The sequence below is a fragment of the Rhinopithecus roxellana genome, chromosome 19 (assembly GCF_007565055.1).
Source record: "Rhinopithecus roxellana isolate Shanxi Qingling chromosome 19, ASM756505v1, whole genome shotgun sequence".
NCBI lineage: Eukaryota > Metazoa > Chordata > Mammalia > Primates > Cercopithecidae > Rhinopithecus > Rhinopithecus roxellana.
The window spans coordinates 69,442,382-69,465,466 of record NC_044567.1 but is presented as its reverse complement, the minus strand read 5'-3'; the positions used below and the strand labels follow the sequence as shown (position 1 = coordinate 69,465,466).

At 56.5% G+C, this 23,085-nt stretch overlaps 3 protein-coding genes across 6 annotated transcripts; 2 read left to right on the top strand and 1 right to left on the bottom strand.

Moving 5' to 3' along the window:
• The first annotated feature begins 647 nt into the window (after positions 1-647).
• Positions 648-5,317, top strand: PHF23 (PHD finger protein 23). Of its 3 annotated transcripts, none has more exons than XM_030922995.1 (5): positions 648-783; positions 2,687-2,718; positions 2,869-2,961; positions 3,578-4,415; positions 4,508-5,317. In XM_030922995.1, exons 1-5 carry the CDS (start codon positions 738-740, stop codon positions 4,720-4,722), a joined length of 1,224 nt encoding a protein of 407 aa, XP_030778855.1. In that variant the 5' UTR covers positions 648-737; the 3' UTR covers positions 4,723-5,317. The 3 variants fall into 3 exon arrangements, with proteins under 3 accessions (XP_030778855.1, XP_010375634.1, XP_030778856.1); XM_010377332.2 differs by lacking the exon at positions 648-783 and adding an exon at positions 865-1,120; XM_030922996.1 differs by lacking the exon at positions 648-783 and adding an exon at positions 869-1,120 and having other exon boundaries at positions 3,779-4,415; positions 4,508-5,309.
• A 455-nt stretch (positions 5,318-5,772) lies between these two features.
• On the top strand, positions 5,773-15,122 carry DVL2 (dishevelled segment polarity protein 2). Of its 2 annotated transcripts, none has more exons than XM_010377334.2 (15): positions 5,773-6,279; positions 9,597-9,666; positions 9,966-10,111; positions 10,242-10,339; positions 10,462-10,597; positions 10,728-10,818; positions 10,962-11,031; positions 11,191-11,330; positions 11,419-11,495; positions 12,416-12,483; positions 12,678-12,806; positions 12,926-13,057; positions 13,192-13,371; positions 13,826-14,044; positions 14,152-15,122. In XM_010377334.2, exons 1-15 carry the CDS (start codon positions 6,086-6,088, stop codon positions 14,598-14,600), a joined length of 2,199 nt encoding a protein of 732 aa, XP_010375636.1. In that variant the 5' UTR covers positions 5,773-6,085; the 3' UTR covers positions 14,601-15,122. The 2 variants fall into 2 exon arrangements, with proteins under 2 accessions (XP_010375636.1, XP_010375635.1); XM_010377333.2 differs by having other exon boundaries at positions 10,242-10,351.
• Positions 15,123-15,197: 75 nt separating this feature from the next.
• On the bottom strand, positions 15,198-21,315 carry ACADVL (acyl-CoA dehydrogenase very long chain). Its single transcript, XM_010377338.2, has 20 exons — positions 20,682-21,315; positions 20,530-20,605; positions 20,205-20,270; positions 20,049-20,121; positions 19,899-19,963; positions 19,671-19,805; positions 19,077-19,221; positions 18,676-18,805; positions 18,453-18,578; positions 17,892-18,090; positions 17,519-17,623; positions 16,718-16,804; positions 16,573-16,635; positions 16,382-16,483; positions 16,208-16,305; positions 16,059-16,131; positions 15,900-15,972; positions 15,744-15,816; positions 15,574-15,649; positions 15,198-15,502 (listed from the first exon to the last, which is right to left on the bottom strand). Exons 1-20 carry the CDS (start codon positions 20,741-20,743, stop codon positions 15,362-15,364), a joined length of 1,968 nt encoding a protein of 655 aa, XP_010375640.1. The 5' UTR covers positions 20,744-21,315; the 3' UTR covers positions 15,198-15,361.
• Between the last annotated feature and the right edge of the window lie 1,770 nt (positions 21,316-23,085).

Genomic DNA, 23,085 nt, shown 5'->3' with positions numbered 1-23,085 from the left:
CAGTGGGTTTCAGTGGTGGGGAAAGAAGAGTATTGGGTACAAGGTGGAGGAATAGAAGTATATTTTGGTTTATTCTGTCCATGTTGGGCTTTTCCCTGTCTGCAAAAAGAGGGTGCTTTTGTTGTGATGGAATGGAATACTGAGGATCATTTCATGAAACTTTAGTTTTATGACATGTATGTGAAACTGAATGTTAAAAATGCTCATGTAAAACTTTTTTTTTTTTTTTTTTTACTGTGGGTTCCTGTGGAGAAAGTTCCAAAGAACCTGCTTTAGGTGAACATCCACATTTGCTAGAACATTCTAATTAAGGAAGATATTTTCATGTGTGCAAGCTAGTAAAACGGCTGTTCTCAGTTGCATGTCACTTGGCTAGACTTTTCTGGTGTGTGGGATCCAGCAGAGTGGAATCAGGGAGGGAGAAGACTGGGAGGGCAAGCCATTATCGCCAGGAATACTTCATCTCCCAGCAATCATTTCTCCGGCAGGCCGGAAGTGGGGCGGTCCCTGGGGGGAGAAAGAAGCTGCAGAACGAGGCAGTATGGTGGCCGAGAGTTCTAATCCCTTCTTCCTCTTCTTTCTTGGTCCCGCCCAGCCTACATCTCCCAGGGATCTGCGCGCGCACTTCCGCTCTCCCCTCCGGCTCCCGGTCTCCCCGCCACTCCCCGGGGGAGGGGAGCGGCTTGGTGCGCCTGCGCCAGCCTGTGGCTTTCTGGGAATCGAAGTTCCGGAGGCTCATGCGGTCCCTTTTCCGCTGTCCCCGGACGGACTACAAAACCCTTGGTACACTGCGCCTCGGCGCCGGCGGAGGGAGGAGGGAGAGAAGAGGAGGGAGGGAGGAGAGAGGAGGAGGAGGAGGAGGAGGGAGCAGGCGGCCGGCGGCGCGGGGGGAGGGGGCCCGGTCCGGGAGTGCGGGAGGCAGTGGTAGAGGGAGGTGGCGGCAGCGGCTAGCGGACTCGAGTCTCAACCGGGCTGAGGCGGACACTTCTGTGGAGCGAAGCAGTGGGAGCATCGAGCACTAGAGGCGGCACCGGGATCCCCGGCTCCGGGGAGGGGGGCGCCGGACCGGGAGGAGGGGAGGGGGCGATGCTGGAAGCCATGGCGGAGCCCAGTCCCGAAGGTGAGCTTTCGACCGGCGCGGAGCGCTGAGCCGGCGGGGGGGGCGGACGAGGAATCAATTGGCAAACTTGGAGGTCGAGCCCCGAAGCCCAGCGGGGGAGTTCGGGGAGGGGGTCGGGAGGCTAGCCCTGGAGGTGGGAGAGCGACGAGTTGAGAGACCTTGGAGAAAGAGGAGTGGGAGACTGGGTTGGGGTAGCTGGAGATCAGACGGTGTGGGGGTGCGGGGGATAGGAGCTTGAAATCCGGAGCCTCGGGGGTTAGGGCCCGAAAGGGCCACCGGCAGATTGGGGCCCTGGAACTGGAAGGTTGGGGAAATCCAGTGGCCGGGAGTTGCTCAGGAGGGAGGACGTTGAAGAGGCTGAGTGAGGGGCCCGGTAGTTCGCCGAGGTGGGGTAGTTTGTGGCGGTGGTACGGGAGCTCCGAATAGTTGCCGCCGGAGAATGCCCGGTGATTGTCGGAGGGGTGGGCAGGTAGTTGTGGGGAGAAGAGGGGGTCTGGGTATTGTCTACGGCAGACGGACCTGTACCGGGGGGTAGTTGTGGAGCGAGCCAGGAAGCGAGGCGAGCTGGGTAGTTGTAGGGGGTGTTGGGGCGGGGTGGGGGGGTTAAGACCGGCGACTTGCGGGGGGGTAGGGTTGGTCCGCGAGGGTTAGAGCCTGGGAGTTGCTGAGGGTGAGGGGGACATCGGTGGCAGCAGCGGTGGCTGCTGTGGAGAGAGAGAGTGGCTGGTTGGGGGGAAGGGGCTGGAGTTGAGGGGTCCATAGCCTAGTGACTGGGTGGTGAGTACGGGGGCGGAGGGGGGGCGGCGGCGGCCGGAGAGGGCTCGGAACAGGGCCGGGGGGCCCGGCGGGGAGCCCGGGGAGCTCGAAACGAGGAGGGGCCAAAGCCCCGGATGGGGGCGGAGGGACGGCGAAATTGTGGGGAGCGCGGTATGGGGGGGCAGGTGGGGCCGCGTCCGGGTTAGAGCTCCCGGGTCTGTCCCGGCCGTGAAGTAGCCTTGGATGCGTGTGCCTGTGTGTGTTTGGGGTGGGGGTGAGGGGCGCGCCGGGCCGCGTGCTCGAGTAGAGGGGGCCGGAGGGCGGGGAGCGGTTCGGCGTGGTCATCCTGGACCCTGGGGGCCGGCGGGCGGCGTGTGCGGTCTCGGAGGGCCTGAGGCGGTGGAGCGCGGTCGGATAGGAACTCGGGGCTCTGGACGCATGTGAAGGACGGGGGCGGCGGGCGGCGGCCCGGACGCGGACCCGGGAGCGGTAAGGTGGGGTGGGGCGCTGAGGGATCCGAGTAGACTGGAGTCGAGAGAGACCGTGAGTTGGGGGGGGGGCGGGGCGCCGGGCCTCCGGTTGGGGGAAGGGGAGCGCTATAGCGAGGCCTCAGAAGGCGCCGCGCCCAGGCTCCGCCCCTCGCGGGGCGGAAGGGGGAGCAGGGGCGGATCCAACACAGCTGGGGGCCTGCTGGCCTGGCAGAGGGACCTGGGAGAGCCGGGGGTTCACTTAGGAACAACAGGGTTTAGAGGGGTAATTTTACACAGACTGTTTCCTAGTGTCTTGACTCAGCTTTTATTGCTTTTCCAGATCCACCTCCGACCCTGAAGCCAGAGACTCAGGTGAGATTTCCCTGATCTTTGCAGCCTAGTAGCCCTGCCTGACAACGCCCCCCGCCCCCCTTTTCTAGACGCCTCACTTAGGGACTGTGTCTCTGGGAATGCCCTTAAACTGTGTGGCTTTCCATGTGATCCATGTCTCCTTCCTTTCAGCCACCAGAGAAACGGCGGAGAACAATTGAGGATTTCAACAAATTCTGCAGTTTTGTTTTGGCATATGCTGGTTACATTCCCCCTAGCAAAGAGGTAGGGGCAAGAGAATTACTGACTTGAGGCTGGTGTCGTGGGACTAGAGAGTGGCTGTTGTTCAAATAGAACTGTATTGCTTTATAGGAGGAGGCCCCTAGAAATATGTAAGACTAGGGGGAAGTTGGAGCTTCTTAGGACTGGGGTAGGAAAGCTGGTATGCAGGGAGTGGATGGTAGGGTTAGCTAGCTTGAACAGCAATGAAAAGCAAGGGGGATCTGGAGTCGCTGGTCGAGATTTTGGCAGTCTCGAGGTGCTGTGAATGGAAGGTGTTTATGGATAAATTTTAGGGAGATGAAAATGGTAACAAATGAGGCTACACAGAAAAAGAGCTAAGGACATACGGCTCTGGTCTGGGGGACACCGTGTTCCACAGGCCCTGGGCAGGGGCAGCGGTGAGGTATCAAGACTCAAAGGTGGAGGTAACACAGAGTGGTCACGAGGACATGCTGATGGGAGTTGGGGTGGGGACAAGTTTTGGGAGTACAGTGGGATTTAGTGGTTGAGGTAGAGGACATTTTGGGGTAAATCTAGTCACTCCTTTTCAAGCTGGGTTTGTGGAGGGGCTGAGATGACACTGGGGTTCTGCTGACCCTGGTCTCTTTCCCCTTTTAAGGAAAGTGACTGGCCAGCCTCTGGCTCCAGCTCTCCATTGCGAGGAGAGAGTGCGGCCGACAGTGATGGCTGGGACTCGGCCCCCTCAGATCTTCGAACCATCCAGACTTTTGTTAAGAAAGCAAAGTCATCCAAGAGAAGGGCAGCCCAAGCAGGTCCCACCCAGCCAGGACCCCCAAGGTCCACTTTCTCTCGTCTGCAGGCCCCCGACAGTGCTACCTTGCTTGAGAAGATGAAGCTCAAGGACTCTCTCTTTGATCTGGATGGGCCCAAGGTGGCATCTCCTTTGTCCCCCACATCCCTGACACATACCTCCCGGCCCCCTGCTGCTCTTACCCCCGTGCCCCTTTCCCAGGGGGACCTCTCCCATCCTCCTCGAAAGAAGGACCGAAAGAACCGAAAGTTGGGGCCAGGAGCTGGGGCTGGCTTTGGGGTGCTTCGGAGGCCTCGGCCAACTCCTGGGGATGGGGAAAAGAGATCTCGAATCAAGAAGAGCAAGAAGCGGAAGTTAAAAAAGGCAGAACGGGGGGATAGACTCCCACCTCCTGGGCCTCCCCAGGCACCCCCCAGTGATACAGACTCTGAAGAGGAGGAGGAAGAAGAGGAAGAGGAAGAAGAGGAAGAGATGGCAACAGTGGTAGGGGGTGAAGCCCCAGCCCCTATGCTCCCAACACCCCCCGAGGCTCCTAGGCCCCCTGCCACAGTGCACCCTGAAGGAGTCCCTCCTACTGACAGTGAAAGCAAGGAGGTGGGCAGCACTGAAACAAGCCAAGATGGAGATGCCAGCTCCAGTGAAGGCGAGATGCGGGTCATGGATGAGGACATCATGGTAGAATCAGGTGAGAGGTTTGGGCTGGGGTGAGGGGTTTGAGGGTGTTGTGGATCCAACAACTGCTCAGGCAGAATACCAAACAAACCTTTTTTTCCCTAGGTGATGACTCATGGGATCTGATCACATGTTACTGTCGAAAGCCCTTTGCAGGGCGGCCCATGATTGAGTGCAGCCTGTGTGGGACGTGGATCCACCTCTCCTGTGCTAAGATTAAGAAGACCAACGTTCCTGACTTCTTTTATTGCCAGAAATGCAAGGAACTGAGGCCAGAGGCCCGGCGGTTAGGGGGGCCTCCCAAATCTGGAGAGCCCTGACGGCACCAACTTTAGCCTGGAACTTCCAAATGACATGATTTGGGAACTGAGCCTCAGGGTCCTCAGCCTACCCCCTGGAGCTTGGTTACTGTCCGCACTTCAAGGCAGGAATTCCCAAGGGAGACTTGTTTGAAAATGAGTGTCTCACTTTCCTACCCTATCCGTCCTCCCCACTCTGGACTTGAAATTGAACCCATTACGGTTGCGGGTGGGAGGCTGGCTGTGTCTCTAGACACACAATCTCTGTCTTTTGGACCTGCCACCATCACTTTCTGGGTCAGGATTGGAATTGGGATGGAATGGGACAGTTGTCTATAAAACTCTAGTGTAAATATTAGCACTCCCCTCCCTCATCTTTTCTTCTATTTCACTCCCCATTTATTTTCTTCTACACCTGTTGTATTTTTAATTTTGGACTTCCCCTACTGGGCATGGCAGCTCAAAGGTGGAGTACTAGAGCCCGGCCAAGCAAGGAAGGAAAGCAGAAAGGTGACGATTCTCACTCACCTCTTTTTTTTTTTTAATAATATTGGCCGCTGTTTGTACAGACAGCCTGCGTGTTGTAAATAAAGCAGAGTGGGCTCTTTTGTGTTTATAGCCCTCACTGTCCTGCTTGGGAGGGAGGCTTTGGTGGCTGAAGACTAGCTGGAGGTGGGGCTGAAACCCACCTCTCACAGTCCAGTCTGAAGATGGCACAGCACTGGACCTCTCCCACCCCAAGATACTTGAGTAAGCCACCTCAGAGCTTTCATTGTATTTGGTCCTCCCCACTCGAGTCTAGGAACCCCCACAGTCCCCACCTTCACTCCCTGCACGCACACTCCTGCGGGTCAGAGTTGCTTCGCGCTCCCGCCGGGGTGGGGTAAAGCCGGGTGGGAGTCGACTGTCCGCTTCCTGAGGGCACAGGCCAGCTTAGCCTGGGTGCTCAGAGGACCTCGGCTGGGGTACACCTTTGGGGGCTGGGAGACCGTTGCTGAAGGCAGCGATCACGTGGCGGGGGCACTAGGAGGAGTCACGCGGTCACGTGACTGGGAGGGGTCACGTGACGGGGGCGGCTGCAAAGCGCGGGTGGGCGGGTTTAGGTCACGTGACATGAGGAGAGGTGGGCGGGGACCTGGAGGACGCTCGCGTTGTCGGTGGCGGTGGCGCGCGGCGGCCGCTGAGACCGCAGCTTTGAGTCGCACCTCGCGGCCCGCCCCCCGCCGCCACCCTTGCCGACCCCTGCTTTTTTCTCTTTGCTTCTCTCCAGTACTGGGTCCGTCCTGTCCGCGCTCCCGCGTCGGCTTGCGGGTGTGCGCAGGCGCGGCAGGGGCCATTAGCCCCTTGGGTGGGCGGTGGAGCCCGGGAGCGCGCGGGCGAGACCATGGCGGGCAGCAGCGCTGGGGGCGGTGGGGTTGGGGAGACGAAGGTGATTTACCACCTGGATGAGGAAGAGACTCCATACCTGGTGAAGATCCCTGTTCCCGCCGAGCGCATCACCCTCGGCGATTTCAAGAGCGTCCTGCAGCGGCCCGCGGGCGCCAAGTACTTTTTCAAGTCTATGGATCAGGATTTCGGGTGAGCGCAAGGCCTAGATAGGACCGACGGGGGCTTTGCTGGAGTGGATTGGGCGACGTGGAGGGGCACACATCTACTTCGGGCCACACTACGATTTTCTGGCCTGTGGTGGAGCAGATTGTACTATGCTGAGGTAGGTTGACTCTCCCAGGATGGACAAGGTTATGCTTGGATAGATTGAGGCACACGGACAGACTAGGATAACCTAAACCAGATTAGAGAAGATTAGGCTCTACTGGAATAGGTGGGGACATACTGGTTTATTTTGGAGTATTCTAGACTGTACTGAGTAAATTGATCTATCGTCTGGTCGTTTAGTACGTTCTCAGGAGTCCTGTAACGCCTGTAATCCCAGCACTTTGGGAGGCCGAGGCGGGCGGATCACGAAGTCAGGAGATCGAGACCATCCTGGCTAACACGGTGAAACCCCATCTCTACTAACTAAAAATACAAAAAATTAGCCGGGCGTGGTGGCGGGCGCCTGTAGTCCCAGCTGCTTGGGAGGCTGAAGCAGGGAGAATCGCTTGAACCTGGGAGGCGGAGGTTGCAGTGAGCCGAGATCGGGCCACTGCACTCCAGCCTGGACGACAGTGCAAGACTCCATCTCCAAAAAAAAAAACAAAAAACAAAACAAAAAACGTGGGCCATTATGAACTCTACTGGGCTGTATTGGTTAATCCTGGTTTCTCTTGGGGCAAGACATGGTTTTATTGGAGCACTCAGTATGGGGGCAGACAAGGCTGTTGGGGCCCATGGTAGTACATGTATTGGGGTATTCTAGTCTATACTGGTGCAGACAGCTGCGTGTGGGGACATTGTAGGCTGTGCTAGAATAGATTGGGCTGTCCTAGGGTAATTTGGACATTCAGGGCTATCTTGGACTATATTGGCGTGTAAATAATGCAGAGAAAGCCCTTTTGTGTTTATGGCCTTTGGGGCTGAGCCCTCTCTGGGTCCTCAACCTCTGCTTTTTTTCTTTCTTTCTTTCTTTTTTTTAAAGACAGAGTCTCGCTCTGTCGCCCAGGCTGGAGTGCAGTGGCTCATTCTCGGCTCACTGCAAGCTCCGCCTCCCAGGTTCACGCCATTCTCCTGCCTCAGCCTCCCCAGTAGCTGGGACTACAGGTGCCCGCCACCACACCCGGCTAATTTTTTGTATTTTTTAGTAGAGACGGGGTTTCATCGTGTTAGCCAGGATGGTCTCGATCTACTGACCTCATGATCGGCCGGCCTCGGCCTCCCAAAGTGCTGGGATTACAGGCATGAGCCATTGCGCCCGGCCCAACCTCTGCTTTTTTGAAGGCAGGCTGGATTAAGTTGGGATAGCATGGGTTTTAGAAGAACTGAACAAACTGTACTCTAGCTAGAAAGATTGTTTGACATGGGAAGGGTGATACTATCTTGGGAGTTATCTTGGCTTTAAGTCAAGGTTCTTCTAGTTGTCAGCAATGCAATCTTGGACACTTAATTTAAATTTTGTGTCTTGATGTCGTGTGTGACACGGAGAAAATCACAGAATGAAATGGTTAGTTCAGGTGTGTGGTATGTAGTAAATCCTTGGTGAATGGTAATTGTCATTAGTATTGAGGCTGACTACTCTATAAAGGTTATGGTGATACAGAATAATTTAAGAGTGGACTGAGCTATGCTGAAATTGTGTTATGTTCGGAAGAATCCTACATGATGCTGAGACAGATTGGTAGTGACTGGGCTGTGTTGTCACATTGACAGCAAATGGTTTAAGTTGATATATATCCTGGCTCTTATGACCATATTAGGCTAACGGGTTAATTAGACAAGGTGTCCTAATTTGGGGGCAAGGGTGTGTGTGGAAAGAGAGAGAGAAACAACCAGGGCAGAGAGTCTGATGCTTTATACGTTTATTCATTTAGTTGACAGTATTTGTCAGTGCCTAAGTGTCAGTGTGTGGTGTGTGACCTGGACATGGTGTTGATGAGAGTAAGTGTTCATGGTTTGATGTCGTGGTTAAGAAGAAGAGGCAAGTCCAGTCTACCACAGGGAACCCATTGGAGAGATGACCCTAAGGCTGGGCTTTGGGATCTGTCAGGCTGAGCAGATTGCTTCGTGCCGAATTTTATGCCAGATGAGGCACAGGGGAGTGGGAATCCCAGCTTGCTCTCTCCTTGGGAGCTTTCAGTCTAATGAGGAGGTTCCATTGTTTGATCTAATGGGTGGTTTTGTTTTTTGTTGTTTTTTGTTTGTTTGTTTGAGGTGGAGTCTCACTCTGTCGCCCAGGCTGGAGTGCAGTGGCGCAATCTCAGCTCACTGCAACCTCCGCCTCCTGGGTTCAAGCGATTCTCCTACTTCGGCTTCCGGAGTAGTTGGGATTATATAGGTGTGCACCACTGTGCCCGGCTGATTTTTGTATTTTTAGGAGAGACAGGGTTTCATCATGTTGGCCAGCTCCTGGCCTCAGGTAATCCAGCCACTTCGGCTTCTCAAAATGCTGGGATTACAGGTGTGAGCCACTATGCCTGGCCTCTAATAGGTGTTTTTACTCAAGAAAGGACAGTCTTCTATAAATGAATTAGAGAAAACTAAAGGAAAGTATAAGAGTAGAAACTTGGTTGAGGACCGAAGCCTTTTTTTGGAAGGTTTTTTTTTTGTTTGTTTGTTTTTTTTTTTTTTTTTTTTGAGACAGATTCTTGCTCAGCTGCTCAGGCTGGAGTGCAGTGGCGCAATCTTGGCTCACTGCAACCACCGTCTCCTGGGTTCAAGCGACTCTCCCGTCTCAGTCTCCTGAGTAGCTGGGATAATAGGCACCCACCATCATGCCCAGCTAATTTTTGTATTTTAGTAGAGACGGGGTTTCACCATGTTGGCCAGGCTGGTCTTGAACTCCTGACCTCAGGTGATCTGCCCACCTCGGCCTCCCAAAGTGCTAGCATTACAGGCGTGAGCCACCGTGCCTGGCCTTTTTGGAAGGTTTGTAAGGAACAGGGATGGAGTTGAGAGGAGGCTACCTGCCAGTCTCGTTAGATAGGTATCTTAGGCAGCTGTATCAGCATAGGGCATTGCCTTTGAAATTGTACTGAGAGGTTTGAATCAGACTCACGGAAGTCTTTAGAACAGCACTACGCCCCTGAGGGTGCGTTACGGAGAGGAGAAATAAGGAAAGGGGATTGAGTTTGGAGATTTCGTAGATGTCAGAGTGAGTTCTTTCAATGTAAGAGAAGACCTGAACAGGGCAGGAGAAAGTCAGCATCCTGGAGCCAGGTGAAGATTGGGAGGAACTTTGATGGGGGTGGGGGTGGGGGTGGTTGGTCCAGCTCACTGACCTCCACCTTGTCTCTTGGCAGAGTGGTGAAAGAAGAAATTTCAGATGACAACGCCCGCCTCCCCTGCTTCAACGGAAGGGTGGTATCCTGGGTAAGAGGTGCAGACGCCGAGGGCTGGGTCCCCTCTGCATTGCCAAACTTCCCCAGGCCTCAGTCTGTTTCTGTAGCCCTCTCCCAGGCCAGGTATTAGCAGCCCTGGTTCTGTACCTCCTATCTGTTTGGAGAGCCAGCGGGAGGCCCTCAGCCTTCTCCTTCTGGAGTCTCTAATACTTGCTAGGTTATTTTGCTCTTCTCCAGCTCTCTGAGACCCTTTCTCATTCTTTCACTTACTGCAACCTGTCACACCCCGACTCCTAGGTGAGCCACTGTTTATTGTTTGCACCCTTCTAGCTGGTGTCCTCAGATAATCCCCAACCCGAGATGGCTCCTCCAGCCCACGAGCCTCGGGCAGAACTGGCGCCTCCAGCCCCACCTTTACCCCCTTTGCCACCCGAGAGGACCAGCGGCATTGGGGACTCAAGGCCTCCATCCTTTCAGTGAGTCCTTCTGATTGTTGACTGTGGGAGAGGGAGGTGAGGAGGGAACCCAGGCCTTTTGGTAGGGTACGCCTAGGATCCGGAACCCTGTTCTCCTGATGTGGATTGGAAACCATCTCTGCCTGTCCAGCCCTAATGTGTCCAGCAGCCATGAGAATCTGGAGCCTGAGACAGAAACCGAGTCAGTAGTGTCACTGAGACGGGAGCGGCCTCGCAGGAGAGACAGCAGTGAGCATGGCGGTGAGGGGCAGGCCTGGGGGCCGGGAAGGGCTGGGCCAGACCCCAGCCTTGGTGGGGTGAGCAGGGGGAAGCTTGATTCCTGAGCTTCCTGCCCCCTGGCCTTCCAGCAGCTGGGGGCCACAGGACTGGTGGCCCCTCAAGGCTGGAGCGCCACCTGGCCGGATATGAGAGCTCCTCTACCCTCATGACCAGTGAGCTGGAGAGTACCAGCCTGGGGGACTCGGACGAGGAGGACACCATGAGCAGGTGTGGCTCCACACAGCTCTCCCCAGCGCGCCCAGCCCCGTTTCTTCTCCTCCAGTCAATCCTCTCGTTCTTTCTCTTGACCCCATGACCACTTTGGCCTATGTTTGCTCTCCTTCCAACCTCCTGGCAGGTTCAGCAGCTCCACGGAGCAGAGCAGTGCCTCCCGCCTCCTTAAGCGCCACCGACGGCGGAGGAAGCAGCGGCCACCCCGCCTGGAGAGGGTGAGGGGTTCCCACGGGAAGGCTGGTGCTGGGAGAAGGTGGGGCATAGGCTTTGGTTTGGGTGGTGTCTGGACACTGGCAGCACCCCAGGGTTGACCCTGGGTTATTGAAGGGCACTCTAGCTCCTTCTTTTCCCACCACAGACATCGTCCTTCAGCAGCGTCACAGATTCCACCATGTCTCTCAATATCATCACAGTCACGCTAAACATGGGTATGGGGAGAGCCTGTGGCTAGGGCGTGGGGAGGGCCTGGTCTCTAGGGTTCCAAGGGTCCTGCGGCTGGGGCTCCTCTCCTCACATGGCCTCTCTCTCTAGGGTTCTGGGGGTCCTGCGGCGGGGGCCTCCTCTTCTCACATGGCCTCTCTCCACAGAGAAGTACAACTTCCTGGGTATCTCCATTGTGGGCCAAAGCAATGAGCGGGGAGACGGAGGCATCTACATTGGCTCCATCATGAAGGGTGGGGCTGTGGCAGCCGACGGGCGCATTGAGCCAGGGGACATGCTTTTGCAGGTATGCTGGGGTATGGCCACCGAGCTGCCCTGCACGGGAGCCCTCAGCCTCTCCCAGCATGCCTCTGACCCACGTGCCCTGCTTCCAGGTGAATGACATGAACTTCGAGAACATGGGCAATGACGACGCCGTGCGGGTGCTGAGGGACATTGTGCACAAGCCTGGGTAAGTTGCCAAGCAGGCTGCAGGTCCTCAGTCCTCTTTTTTTTTTTTTCTCTTTCGTGTTTTGTTTTGCAGTTTTATTAAGTAGTAAGGCGTGATGGCTCATGCCTATAATCCCAGCACTTTTGGAGGCCGAGTTGGGTGGATCGCCAGAGGTCAGGAGTTTGAGACCAGCCTGACCAACATGGTGAAACCCTGTCTCTACTAAAAATACAAAAATTAAGTGGGGGTGGTGGCGCACACCTGTAGTCCCAGCTAGTGAGGAGGCTGAGACAGGAGAATCACTTGAACCCCAGGGGGCGGAGGTTGCAGTGAGCCGAGATCACACCACTGCACTCCAACCTGGGCGACAGAACGAGACTCCGTCTCAAAAAAAAAAAAAAGTGCTAGGACATAACGTTCAAAGTACGTGAAACAAATGCATGACGTATCACATAATACTAGAGTGAATATCCATGTCACTGCCACCTAGACCATCAGATAGGAGATTGCTGATATTCTAGAACCTCCTCCCCAGATGTCCCTTCCTGCTCCCAAATGCCTCCCTCCCCCGGGGGTGGTCACTCTCCTGACTTCTTTGGCTATCACCATAACAGATAAAAGCTTTGCATCACTCGATAGTTACCACTCTTGCATGTATCCTTGAACACCACGGTTTCATTTTACCTGTTTTTGGTCTTTCTGTGAATGGAATTGTACAGCGTGTACTCTCTTGTCTCATTTGGCAGTATGTTTTTAAGAGTTTTCCATGTTGATGAGTCATCCGTATTGTGGTGCCTTCCACCCTCACCTTCTCTAGCCCAGCCACGATGTGCTTGCTTCTCCCTCTCTTTGTGTCTCTTAATCCATCCTTGCTTCAGGCCCCCACCCTCCTGAGGCCTCCTCTTCCCCTGCGCCCTTGACTGGACTTCTCTTCCCCATAGCCCCATTGTGCTGACTGTGGCCAAGTGCTGGGATCCCTCTCCTCAGGCCTATTTCACTCTCCCTCGAAGTGAGTGACACTCAGGGAGGGGGCCTGAAGTTGGGGGTGGGGGCCAGCTAGGAGGCTGGGGCTGGACCTCTGGTCATGGGGAATGGGTGGGAGGAGGGTCCAGGCAGAGGTGGAACAGGAGGCTGAGTCAGGGAGGGACTGGGCTGGCTTTTGGGGACTGAGAATGGGTCATTTTGGTGCCATCTTTGTCCCAGATGAGCCCATCCAGCCAATTGACCCTGCTGCCTGGGTGTCCCACTCTGCGGCTCTGACTGGCACCTTCCCAGCCTATCCGGGCTCCTCTTCCATGAGCACCATTACATCTGGATCCTCTTTGCCTGATGGTGAGCCACCAGCCCACCGCATCCCACCCTCCCAGCAGAAGGCTGTCCTGCAGTGGTCTGACCCATTGCCTTTGTGGGAGTGATCCCTGACTCTGATTCCTTGTGGTCTCCTCTGCCAGGCTGTGAGGGCCGGGGTCTTTCCATCCATACGGACATGGCATCGGTGACCAAGGCCATGGCAGCTCCAGAGTCTGGACTGGAAGTCCGGGACCGCATGTGGCTCAAGATCACCATCCCTAATGCCTTTCTGGGTACGGCTGGGTCCTCGGCAGGTGGCTGGAGAAGGGGAGGAGGAGGCAGCCAAAGCTGGGAGTGGCACAGGCAGAGGCGAGAGCAGGAGTTGGAAGGAGAACCTGAGGCCTTTTTCCGCTGTGGATGCTCCCAGGCTCGGATGTGGTTGACTGGCTCTACCATCACGTGGAGGGCTTTCCTGAGCGGCGGGAGGCCCGCAAGTATGCCAGCGGGCTGCTCAAAGCGGGCCTGATCCGACACACCGTCAACAAGATCACCTTCTCTGAGCAGTGCTATTACGTCTTCGGAGACCTCAGTGGTGGCTGTGAGAGCTGTGAGTTCCTCTGCCCCAACTCTGGGAGTGTGGCTTTGCCTGCCTTGTTCTGCCTCTCCAACCCTAGACCTAGCCTAGAAACCGCAGCCAGGGCCACCATGGATGGTCGAGTAGCGTGTGTCCCGCACTAGGTCCTGCATTGGCCGAGGATGGGGGCTGACGTCCACCCATGCGCTGCTGGACAAGCCACGCGCCAGGTGCAGGACTGTCCACCGGGGGAGGGTGCACCTCCTCCTGAGTTCCACAAAGACATGGGCTAGTGGTGGCCCTGGCTGCGCCCCTGCCCTCATGGCAGAAGTAGATGGGAGTTTCCTGTCAGAGACCCTTGTGAACCCCTGTTTTGAGCCCCATCGTGGGTGGGTCTGGGAGAACTTCCCAGTTGCTCTCCATTCCATGTCTTGGGGCCTTAGCGTCTTGAAGCAGTGATTTCTTCCTCGCTTCCCTTGCTTTCCAGACCTAGTCAACCTGTCTCTCAATGACAACGATGGCTCCAGTGGGGCTTCGGACCAGGATACCCTGGCTCCTCTGCCGGGGGCCACCCCCTGGCCCTTGCTGCCCACTTTCTCCTACCAATACCCGGCCCCACACCCCTACAGCCCGCAGCCCCCACCCTACCATGAACTTTCATCTTATACCTTTGGTGGGGGCAGTGCCAGCAGCCAACACAGTGAAGGTAAGTCATCCCCACATACCTGTACACCTAGGGTCTGAGGGTGGATCAGAGGGGAGCCAGGGAGGAGCCTAGGTGAGGACTCAGTTGCCCCTCCCCTCCCTCCACAGGCAGCCGGAGCAGTGGGTCGACACGGAGTGATGGGGGGGCAGGGCGCACAGGGAGGCCCGAGGAGCGGGCCCCCGAGTCCAAGTCCGGCAGTGGCAGTGAGTCTGAGCCCTCCAGCCGAGGGGGCAGCCTTCGGCGGGGTGGGGAACCAAGTGGGACTGGCGATGGGGGCCCTCCTCCATCCAGAGGCTCAACTGGGGGTGCCCCTAATCTCCGAACCCACTCGGGGCTCCATCCCTATGGACCACCCCCTGGCATGGCCCTCCCCTACAACCCCATGATGGTGGTCATGATGCCCCCACCCCCACCTCCAGTCCCTCCAGCAGTGCAGCCTCCGGGGGCCCCTCCAGTCAGAGACCTGGGCTCTGTGCCGCCAGAACTGACAGCCAGCCGCCAAAGCTTCCACATGGCCATGGGCAATCCCAGCGAGTTCTTTGTGGATGTTATGTAGCCCACTGTGGGGCCAGGCTTGGCCTGGCGCTCCTGGTGTGTGACTGGGTGTCCTGGCCATCATGTGCTTGCTCTTACAGTGCCTGGGCTCAGCCTACCAGCTGCTGCCATATATGAGATTGTGGCCACTGTGACTCTCACCAGCAGTGCCTGGTTCCTCCCCCTTCCCTCGGGTAGACAAGGGATCTTTCATTATTTTTAGCTTTTTTTTTTTTATAAGCCTTTTTGGGGGTTAAAATAGAGTTTCTTACATTTTTGGGACTTTTTAAATAGGTATTTTCTCTTTTATATGAAGAATTCCCGTCCGTTGGGCCCCTTCTAACCCCAGAATGTGACCTCCTCCTCCAGTTACCCATAGCCCTGCCCTGTGCAGGTTTGGGGGTGGTCAGTGGTACCTTGGGGTTAGGCACCCTAGACAGCAGCCTGAGGAAGCTGGGAGATTTGGGCCATGTAGCTGCCTTTGTTACTCTATTTATTTTAGTCACTTGTATAAAACACCAAATAAAGCAATAGAGGCAAAATCCCCACGCCTCTGGCTCCTTTCTTTGGGAGGGAGGCAGGCAGCAGAGGGAAAGAACGGACACACAGGAGCAAAGCATGACTGGTTAGAAATTTTTATTATTTGCGAGGCAGTAAGTGCTCTTGAGAGCAGGCACAGTCCTGGGAATACTAGGCCCCCTTCGGGACAAACCAGGGCCCAAAGGAGAGGGGCTTTGGCTTGAGGGAAGGCACATAACCAGGCCAGACCCTGGCCGGGAGTATTCAGAAGCCAAGTGGGTTGCTGGTGACCACACCACCCCGCTCCACCAAGGCCTTGGAGATGCTTTTGAAGTTGCGGTAGAGCTCATGCTGCTGGGGGTCAGACTGCAGGGCGGCCATGCCTTCTCGGATCCGGGCTGCAGCCTGGGGAGAGGGAAGGAGGGTTGGGCCTGCACCTGTAGCCCTCACCTGAGCTTGGCAGCCCCGAGTCTCACCTCGATACACCAGGTGTCACAGAGCATTTTCTCATGCTGGGCCGTGGGGTGACCCTCACTCAGGGATCTTGAGGCCCTGGCAGGAAGCAGGAGATGAAAATAAATCTGGGCCGGCTGGGATCCAGGCCCAGGCCCCCTGCGGCTCAGGCATTCCCCACCTGCCTCCTCACCTCGAGAGAACCACCACCATGGCATAGAGGTCGATGGCCCCGTCTGCCAGCCGCTGCAGCAGAAACTGTTCATCTGCCGGGTAGGTGGGGTGGGGGTGGGGGCATTAGTCTCAAGGAGAGGAAAGGGAGGGGTGGAAGGGTATAGAGCTCACTCACTGACAATCCCCTTCTTGTATTTTATCAACTTGGCCTCCACCACAGTGGCAAACTGCTCCAGAGCCTGTACTGCCTGAAAAGATGGGGAGAGTGCAGGGCTCAGAGGGGCCGTCAGCTACAGTTCCTGACGCAGGCTCTCCTGGACCCCTGGCCACTTACCAGCTCACCGCTCCGACTCAACTCCGGGTGGACAATTCCACTGAGACTCAGGCCGCTGCCCAGCCCTGCCCGCCTGAGAGGAAGAGGGAGAATGACTGGTTAGTTGTCATACACCGCCTGCCCTCCCCTGGCCCTGACCCTAAGCCTACCGCCTTAGCTGTTTGCCTGCCTCTCCTAGCAGGAGGCCAGCATTCCCAAAGGGATTCTTTAGAGCACTGCCAAGCCCAGAGAGCTCCTTTCCTTTGTCCTATGGGGGAAGAGGGTCCAGCAGTCAGGACTCACTGTCCTCCCCACCTCTACCCCCACCCAATTCTCCCTCTTACCATACAGCCCTGCAGAGCCACAAACAGCCGAAGGATGTCATTTGTCCCCTCAAAGATCCGGAAGATGCGAAGATCTCGGAGCACACGCTCTACTCCAGGTTCCTGGCACAGGGCCACACAAATTATATGCCCCTGCTGAGATGCGCCTACCCACCCCTGGCCCAACCGAGGCTCCGAAGACCGTCCTGTACCTTCATGAAGCCCATACCCCCCATGATTTGGATGCATTCATCTGTCACCTTCCAGGCTGCCTCCTAGGGACAAAGAACAGATGAGACTGGTTTTGGGAGCTGAGCTCCCAAACTGGACTCCCTCCCAGCATGCCTGGGACCTCACCGAGCCAAAGATTTTGCTGATGGCGGCCTCTATCTGGAAGTCCGTGAATCCCTGGTCCATGTTAGCACTCACCATGTAAGCCATGGACTGAAGTTGCATGGTTGGGACATGGGAAGGAAAATTGCAAAGGGCTTTGTCAGACTTGGGTTCATCACCCAGATCTCCAAGATTAGGGATGACCTAGCTTGTTAGGTCAGGCCTAGGTCAGGCAAATAGTTGTTCTGGGTCAGTTCATCAGGTGCTTCCAGGTATTTGTTTTTTTTTTCCGGAGTCTCGCTCTGGTGCCCAGGCTGGAGTGCAGTGGCACAATCTCAGCTCACTGCCAGCTCCACCTCGGGTTCACGCCATTCTCCTGCCTCAGCCTCCCGAGTAGCTGGGACTACAGGCGCCTGCCACCACGCCCGGCTAATTTTTTGTATTTTTAGTAGAGACAGAGTTTCACCATGTTAGCCAGGATGGTCTCGATCTCCTGACCTTGTGATCCACCTGCCTCGGCCTCCCACAGTGCTGGGATTACAGGCGTGAGCCACAAGCGCCTGGCCGGTATTTGTTTTCTTAAAAGGGGTGGACGTAAGGGATGGGGTAGAATTAACTTCTGGTACTGCTGGCAGGCACCTGAGCAGAACATCGTTGCGCTCTCCCTTCGGCAGAAGCTGAGCTGACTATGCCTCCCCGCATCCCCTAGGGCATTGGTGTAAAGCTGGAGACCCACTGCCCCAGGTGCTGCTGGGGGTTGTAGTCTGACCCAACTGGGAAGAAAGCCCCAGGGCTCCAGGGAAGAGGGGCTTGGGAGGCCCTCACCTCAGTTACATACTGCAGCGTAACCATCCGGGCCAGCTTCTCCTGGATCAGCCCAAAGTTGTGGATTTTCTCCCCAAACTGGATACGATTAGTGGCATAATCTACCTGGAAGAGGGTCCATGTATCCCACTGTGGTTCAGTGTGGTTCTACAGTCTCCCTAGAGAGGGGCTGGGCTTGCGCCACAGGGATGGGCTTTGCATACAAGCAGAGTTCAGTCTATGCTAGATGGAGACCTAAGCTAACAAGTCTGCGGCTGCTGGTAGGGGAGGAGTTTCTGGTGTAGGGAGTGCCTGCAAGTGATCAGGGACACACGGCAAGGGGGACAGTGAGACTACTGTTCGGGTTACCTGGGGACTCGGACAGGGTACTCACCGCCTTAGTAATGATTCCTCTCATGGTACCTGCCAGGGCCGCAGCCATGCCAAACCTTCCATTGTTGAGGACGTGCATGGCGACTTTGAAGCCACTCCCAACCTCACCCAGCACATTCTCCGATGGCACCCGTACTCCATCAAAAAACACCTCTGCTGTGTTTGAAGCCTTGATGCCCATCTTCTTCTCAGGGGGCCCACTGTGTCAGGGCAGTGTGGGAAAGCAGAGGTGTGTTCAACAGGTTGTCAGTGGGGAAAAACTGCTCCTTCGCTCTTTATGCACTAGGGAGGAATTACAACTCCTAGACTATTAGAGGCTACAGCCAACACTTACCCCCAGGCCCTGAAGGCTAAGGAGGCCTGGCTATGTCCTATTTTGTGTTGGACTTGGTTGCTGGAGCCAAAACTTTAGCTCAGTTGCATACATATTCGTCCCAAAGGCCACATTCAGTCCACCTGCTTTGGCTTTTGCACACATCCCCGGGTGACTTGCAACAGCCATCTGCCCAGGAACCCAGTCCTGCCCCTCAGTCCTAAGCTCTCCCAAACCAAATTCACTCACTGGGTAACACCCCCGAAGCCCCTCTCCACCACAAAAGCTGTGATCTTCTCCTTCACGGCCCCCGTGGCTGGATCTGTAACTGGTGTCTTGGCAAAGACTGTGAAGATGTCTGCCAGGCCCCCATTACTGTGGAGGAATGAGGGACATTCAGGGTATGGAGGACGGGGAGCAGTGGGGCCTGGAATTGGGCGGAGGAGAAGGGGAGAGATGGGAGGCAGATTGCCTGATCCAAAGCTTGCTTCCATTGAGGGTGTAGTATTTTCCACAGGGGCTGGGCACAGCACAGGTTCGGATGGAGGCTGCATCTGACCCGCTTGAGGGCTCGGTTAGACAGAAAGCGGCCAAAGTTTCCCCTGTTGGGGAGAGAGCTCCTTTACCCCAAGTTCTGAGGAGCTTCAAAGTCCCCTCGGCCCACTTCTCCATCCCTCCAGCAGGCAAGTTCCCCTTTAACACCTGGGAGTATCCAGTTTTCTTTTGCATGTCCCAACCAGCACACCGTGATGCCTCCCCAGATCTTCCCCCGACCGAAATGCCCAGCCATCTGATAATCTAAGTACCAACTGGCCTAATCTGTGCCAGGCTCAGTATACCCCCCAATCCCTGGGTCTCCTAGGGTTGCCTCACCAGATGCCAGTTTGGGGAGGTATTTTTCTTTCTGGGCCTTCGTTCCAAAGAGTAGGATGCCTTTGAAACCGATGCTCTGATGGGCCCCCAGGGTAATGCCCACGGCAAGGTCATGCATGCCCACGATCTCCACCAAACGGGCGTACTAGAGGGGAAGCAGGGATCTGGGGCTGTCACTGGCTGCAGCGGGACCTGACCTTAACAGGAGAGTGTGGGCAGCAGGGCGGTTCCTGACCTAGGGCAGTGCCTGACCTGGGCCATCCCCAGTGTGTGGAAAGGAAGTGGGGCGTGCAAAGGGCACAGAAGAGAATGCTGGTCTGTCTGAAGTCTAGGTAGGAGCATGACTTGCTACTAGTCTATTGTTAGGCAATCCCCAACTTAGAGAGCTGTAAGGACCTGGGAATCAGGGTGAGGCCCATGGTTCACCCCTAGGGGACTGCATGTAAATTGTGTTATGTTTGGAGAGTTAACATCCATCCCACAGGCACCCAGGGCAGATGCTTAGAAGAGACCTTGACCCTAGAGATGGCAAAGGAGCTGAGTCTGCCAAGCTGGAGAATGAGATACTGGGATGTGGCGATGGGGTGCCCTCACCTGGGTGTTGCAAAGGCCCACACCACCCAGCTCACTGGGCACTTGCAGACCGAAGGCCCCCAGCTCCTTGAGGCCCTGCAAAGTGGTCTCCTCCACCATCTCCAGAGTGTCATTCTTGGCAGGATCGTTCACTTCCTGGGGAAGGCACAGGATCCCACATCCAGGCTCCTTTTGAGCTTAACATCTCCATCTACCCCACCAGGGACCAAGCCCCGAGTCAGTCCTTACCTCGAAGAAACGGGACACGGGCTCCACCAGCTCTTTAAGAAACTCTGTCTGCTCTTGGTTGAGCACTGGGGTGGGGGACAGGCTGGTCAGGCCAGGCTGGCAGGGGAAACCACCCTGGCCCCACCCAGCTCTGATTACCCCTTCCCTTACCAGACGGGTATGGGAACACCTGATCTGTGGTGAGCTGGCCTTTGAACATCGCCACAGCAAAGGACTTAGATTCCTGGGCAGAGAGAGGCGAGTTTCAGGACTCTGGTTGGGGTGAGTGTCTCCGGCTAAGGTCCACCTGGCCTCGGGGGTACCTACCGCTTTGGCCGGTTTTTCCTTGTTCAGAGCGTCAGAGAGGTGGGCATCTGACTTGTCCAGAGCCAGCTGGGAAAAGAGATGGTTAGCAAGTCCAGGGAAGGGACTTCCGCTGTGCCAAGGGGAGCACAGGCGAGGCGGCGCGAAGCGGTGACCTTTCCCCTAGTTTCGCCCTAGGGCACCCTGGATTGCCCTTTCCCCTACTTTCGGCGACAGAGCCGTGGGCAGGTGCCTAGCACCAAGAGGGAGACCCCTGCCGACGGCGGGAGGCGGGCGCCTAAGCGGACCGCTGCTCCCACAGCCCCTTGCCAAGGCTGCCGCGACTTACCTGAGCGGCACTTCCGGCATAGGGCCGCCGGGCAGGGCCGGGCCGGGGCTGCCCCAGGAGCGCCGTGGGCCGCGAGCTGTGGGGAGTGGGGGTTCAGTCCTGGCCCGGTGCCCAGGGCCGCTGCCCCCCGTCCCTCTTGTCCATACACAGACCTTCCGCTCCCTAGCCTCAGCAGCTGCCGCCCCAAGCTCGGGGCTATCCGAGCCGCCTGCATCTCCGAGTGTCTCTGGGCGTCGTTGGACGGAGCGCTGACCCAGCTCTGGCGTCCTGTACGCCCAAGTCCTGGGGCTCCTAGCCCTGACTCATCGTCCAGAGTGCACCGGGCGGCGGCGGTTGCGGGCCCCGGGGCATGCTGGGAGCTGTAGTTCCCTGGAGCCCGGCCCTGCGTTCCGCTGACCTAGGGGGATCTCCAAGCGTCTCTCGTCTCCCCCAAACTCCTTAATCCCGCCCGTCCGAACTAGAGTCTAGTCCTCCGACGGGGTGATGGGATAGGATGGGACAGAAGAGGAAGGGGCTTAAGTAACTGCAGCCAGAGGGATGGAGGTGGACTGAGGGGAGAGCTTCTCCGGTGGGGTTAGGAGAGAGAAGTAGGGAGAGAAGTGTAAGGTAGATGGCAGAGGTAGAGGCACCGAAAGACAGACTCTAAGGTTCCTTATGAAATCTGTCTCGGCCAACACAAAAGGGAGGGCATGGTGGCGGGGGCACCCAAGCTAGGGTGTGAGTGCCCTAAGTGTATTCTTCTGAGACGTAAGCCATTTCACTAACTCTTGAAGCAGCTACAGTTTCCCAGTAGGAAGGCCCCGCCAGGTTCATTGCGCTTCCCTTAATAAAGCCTCTGAGACCTTCCTGAACGTTCCCTTCTGTCTCTGCTCTCTGTTACTTCCAGAGACCATGTGCCCAGGCAGATGGATTCCTCCCGGGCCTGAGAGGAACTGCAGGAATTCTTCTGCCTCTTACCCGTGAAACCCCAACTTCTCTAGCCCTAGGTCAGGAAGTTCCAAACAATTTCTACCCTTCTTTCTGCAATTCTCACTGGGGTGAGAGGAGGCCCCGGAGGAGAGAGAGGTGGGGTCAGCTTCTTTTTGAGCTGCTGGAGCCCTCTGTGAGGAGGCCCTCTTTGCTGGTTTCTCAGGAGAGTGTGCCTAGGTTCTGCCTGCCTATGGGGAGAGGGGGCCAGGGTGTGTGGAGCAAGATGGTGGCGGTGCTGGTGCCCTGGGACCTGGGGGAATGGGACAGCTGGTCGGTTCAGAGATGGCCTACTTTACTCACAGCTGGAATTTAGTGGGGAGAAGCAGCTCAACTCCAATCCTGGAGGATTAGGGAGATTAAAGTGAGAGAAGAGAGAGATGTCCCAGAGACCAAGAGGTGAAAAACAGGGGTCCTTGTGGAGGGGAGGTCTGGGATTGAAGTGGGGGGCTGGGGCTCAGGGATCCTTCTCCCGGAATCTTTCCATAGGGCTTGGGGTGAAGGGCACAGGCTGGGGAGATGAAGTGACAGTGTGTTCGTCTTCCTGTGTTGGCCTCTTCCCTGTCCCAATTCTCCTTGCATCACACTAGCTCCCAGGTCAGCCCTCTGGCTCCTGGCACCCCCACTGCTGCGGTGGGCACCCCCCCTCCTCACAGTGCTGCATAGCGACCTCTTCCAGGCCTTGTTGGGTGAGTAGCCCGTTTTCTGAGGGACCTGGGCCTCCAAGGGCCGTCCGTTACCGAACTTCGGGGGCTGTTTGGGAGCCTGGAAATCATTTGGTCCAAGCTGGAGCCCCATGCAGGGTCATGCCTATGGTGACCTCCGTGAGTGTGGACCAGCCTTGGCTGAAAGGGCCCCTCCCTTGCCAGCCAGACAGCAGCGGTGATGACAGGGGTGATGTGTCTGGAGAGGCCTGGGATGGGGAGGTAACTCAGTTCTGTTCTGTGACAGACATCCTGGACTATTATGAGGCTTCCCTCTCAGAGAGTCAGGTAAGGAGGTGGGGGCAAGCGCCTTACTTCCTGAGGGGCAGGCAGGGCTGGAGGGGTGAGGCAAATATTGCTAATATTACATGGAAACTTGGGGGCCCTGCTGACAAAAGACTGAGTCGGTGGCCCAGGGACTGGGGGCACCGAGAATGCACTCTCTGTGGTCCTGTATCCCCTCTCCCTTTCTTCCTCCTTTGGCTGCCTCAATTTCAGGCACTAAAGAGTCTAAGGCTTTTTAGGTTTCCCCCTGAGAAACCTGAGGGAGAACTAGGCCCCCAGGGATTGCCTCCTGTAGCCCCTCCCTCATACCCGACCCCCTACCGCCTGCCGTGGCCTCCCTCCCGTATTCAAATAACCATGGGTGCTCCCAGCCCAACTATAGGTGCTTCCTTCTCTAAGAAATGAAATCCAGCCTCATCGTCTTTGCTGTCATCGCTGGTGGCTGGCCAGGTCTCCGTGTTTACCTCAGGGCCTCTGTGCTTCTGCTTCTATCTCCTTTCCCATTATCCGGGTTCCTGCCAGCACGGAAGGAGTTAACTCTGCCAAGGCACCCCCCCCATTCTGGCTCCTAGCTCCCTCCCTCCCTCCCCCTGCTTCCTCT

Coding starts and splice junctions, on each gene's coding strand:
- PHF23 (XM_030922995.1), top strand. CDS start 738: ATGCGGTCCCTTTTCCGCTGTCCCCGGACGGACTACAAAACCCTTG. Junction 784..2,686: donor GACGGACTACAAAACCCTTG/GTACACTGCGCC, acceptor TTGCTTTTCCAG/ATCCACCTCCGACCCTGAAG. Junction 2,962..3,577: donor ACATTCCCCCTAGCAAAGAG/GTAGGGGCAAGA, acceptor TCCCCTTTTAAG/GAAAGTGACTGGCCAGCCTC.
- DVL2 (XM_010377333.2), top strand. CDS start 6,086: ATGGCGGGCAGCAGCGCTGGGGGCGGTGGGGTTGGGGAGACGAAGGTG. Junction 10,819..10,961: donor GGCCACCCCGCCTGGAGAGG/GTGAGGGGTTCC, acceptor TTCCCACCACAG/ACATCGTCCTTCAGCAGCGT. Junction 11,032..11,190: donor CACAGTCACGCTAAACATGG/GTATGGGGAGAG, acceptor CTCTCTCCACAG/AGAAGTACAACTTCCTGGGT.
- ACADVL (XM_010377338.2), bottom strand. CDS start 20,743: ATGCAGGCGGCTCGGATAGCCCCGAGCTTGGGGCGGCAGCTGCTGAGG. Junction 19,964..20,048: donor GGTGTTCCCATACCCGTCTG/GTAAGGGAAGGG, acceptor CCCCCACCCCAG/TGCTCAACCAAGAGCAGACA. Junction 16,306..16,381: donor TGGCTCTGCAGGGCTGTATG/GTAAGAGGGAGA, acceptor CTTCCCCCATAG/GACAAAGGAAAGGAGCTCTC.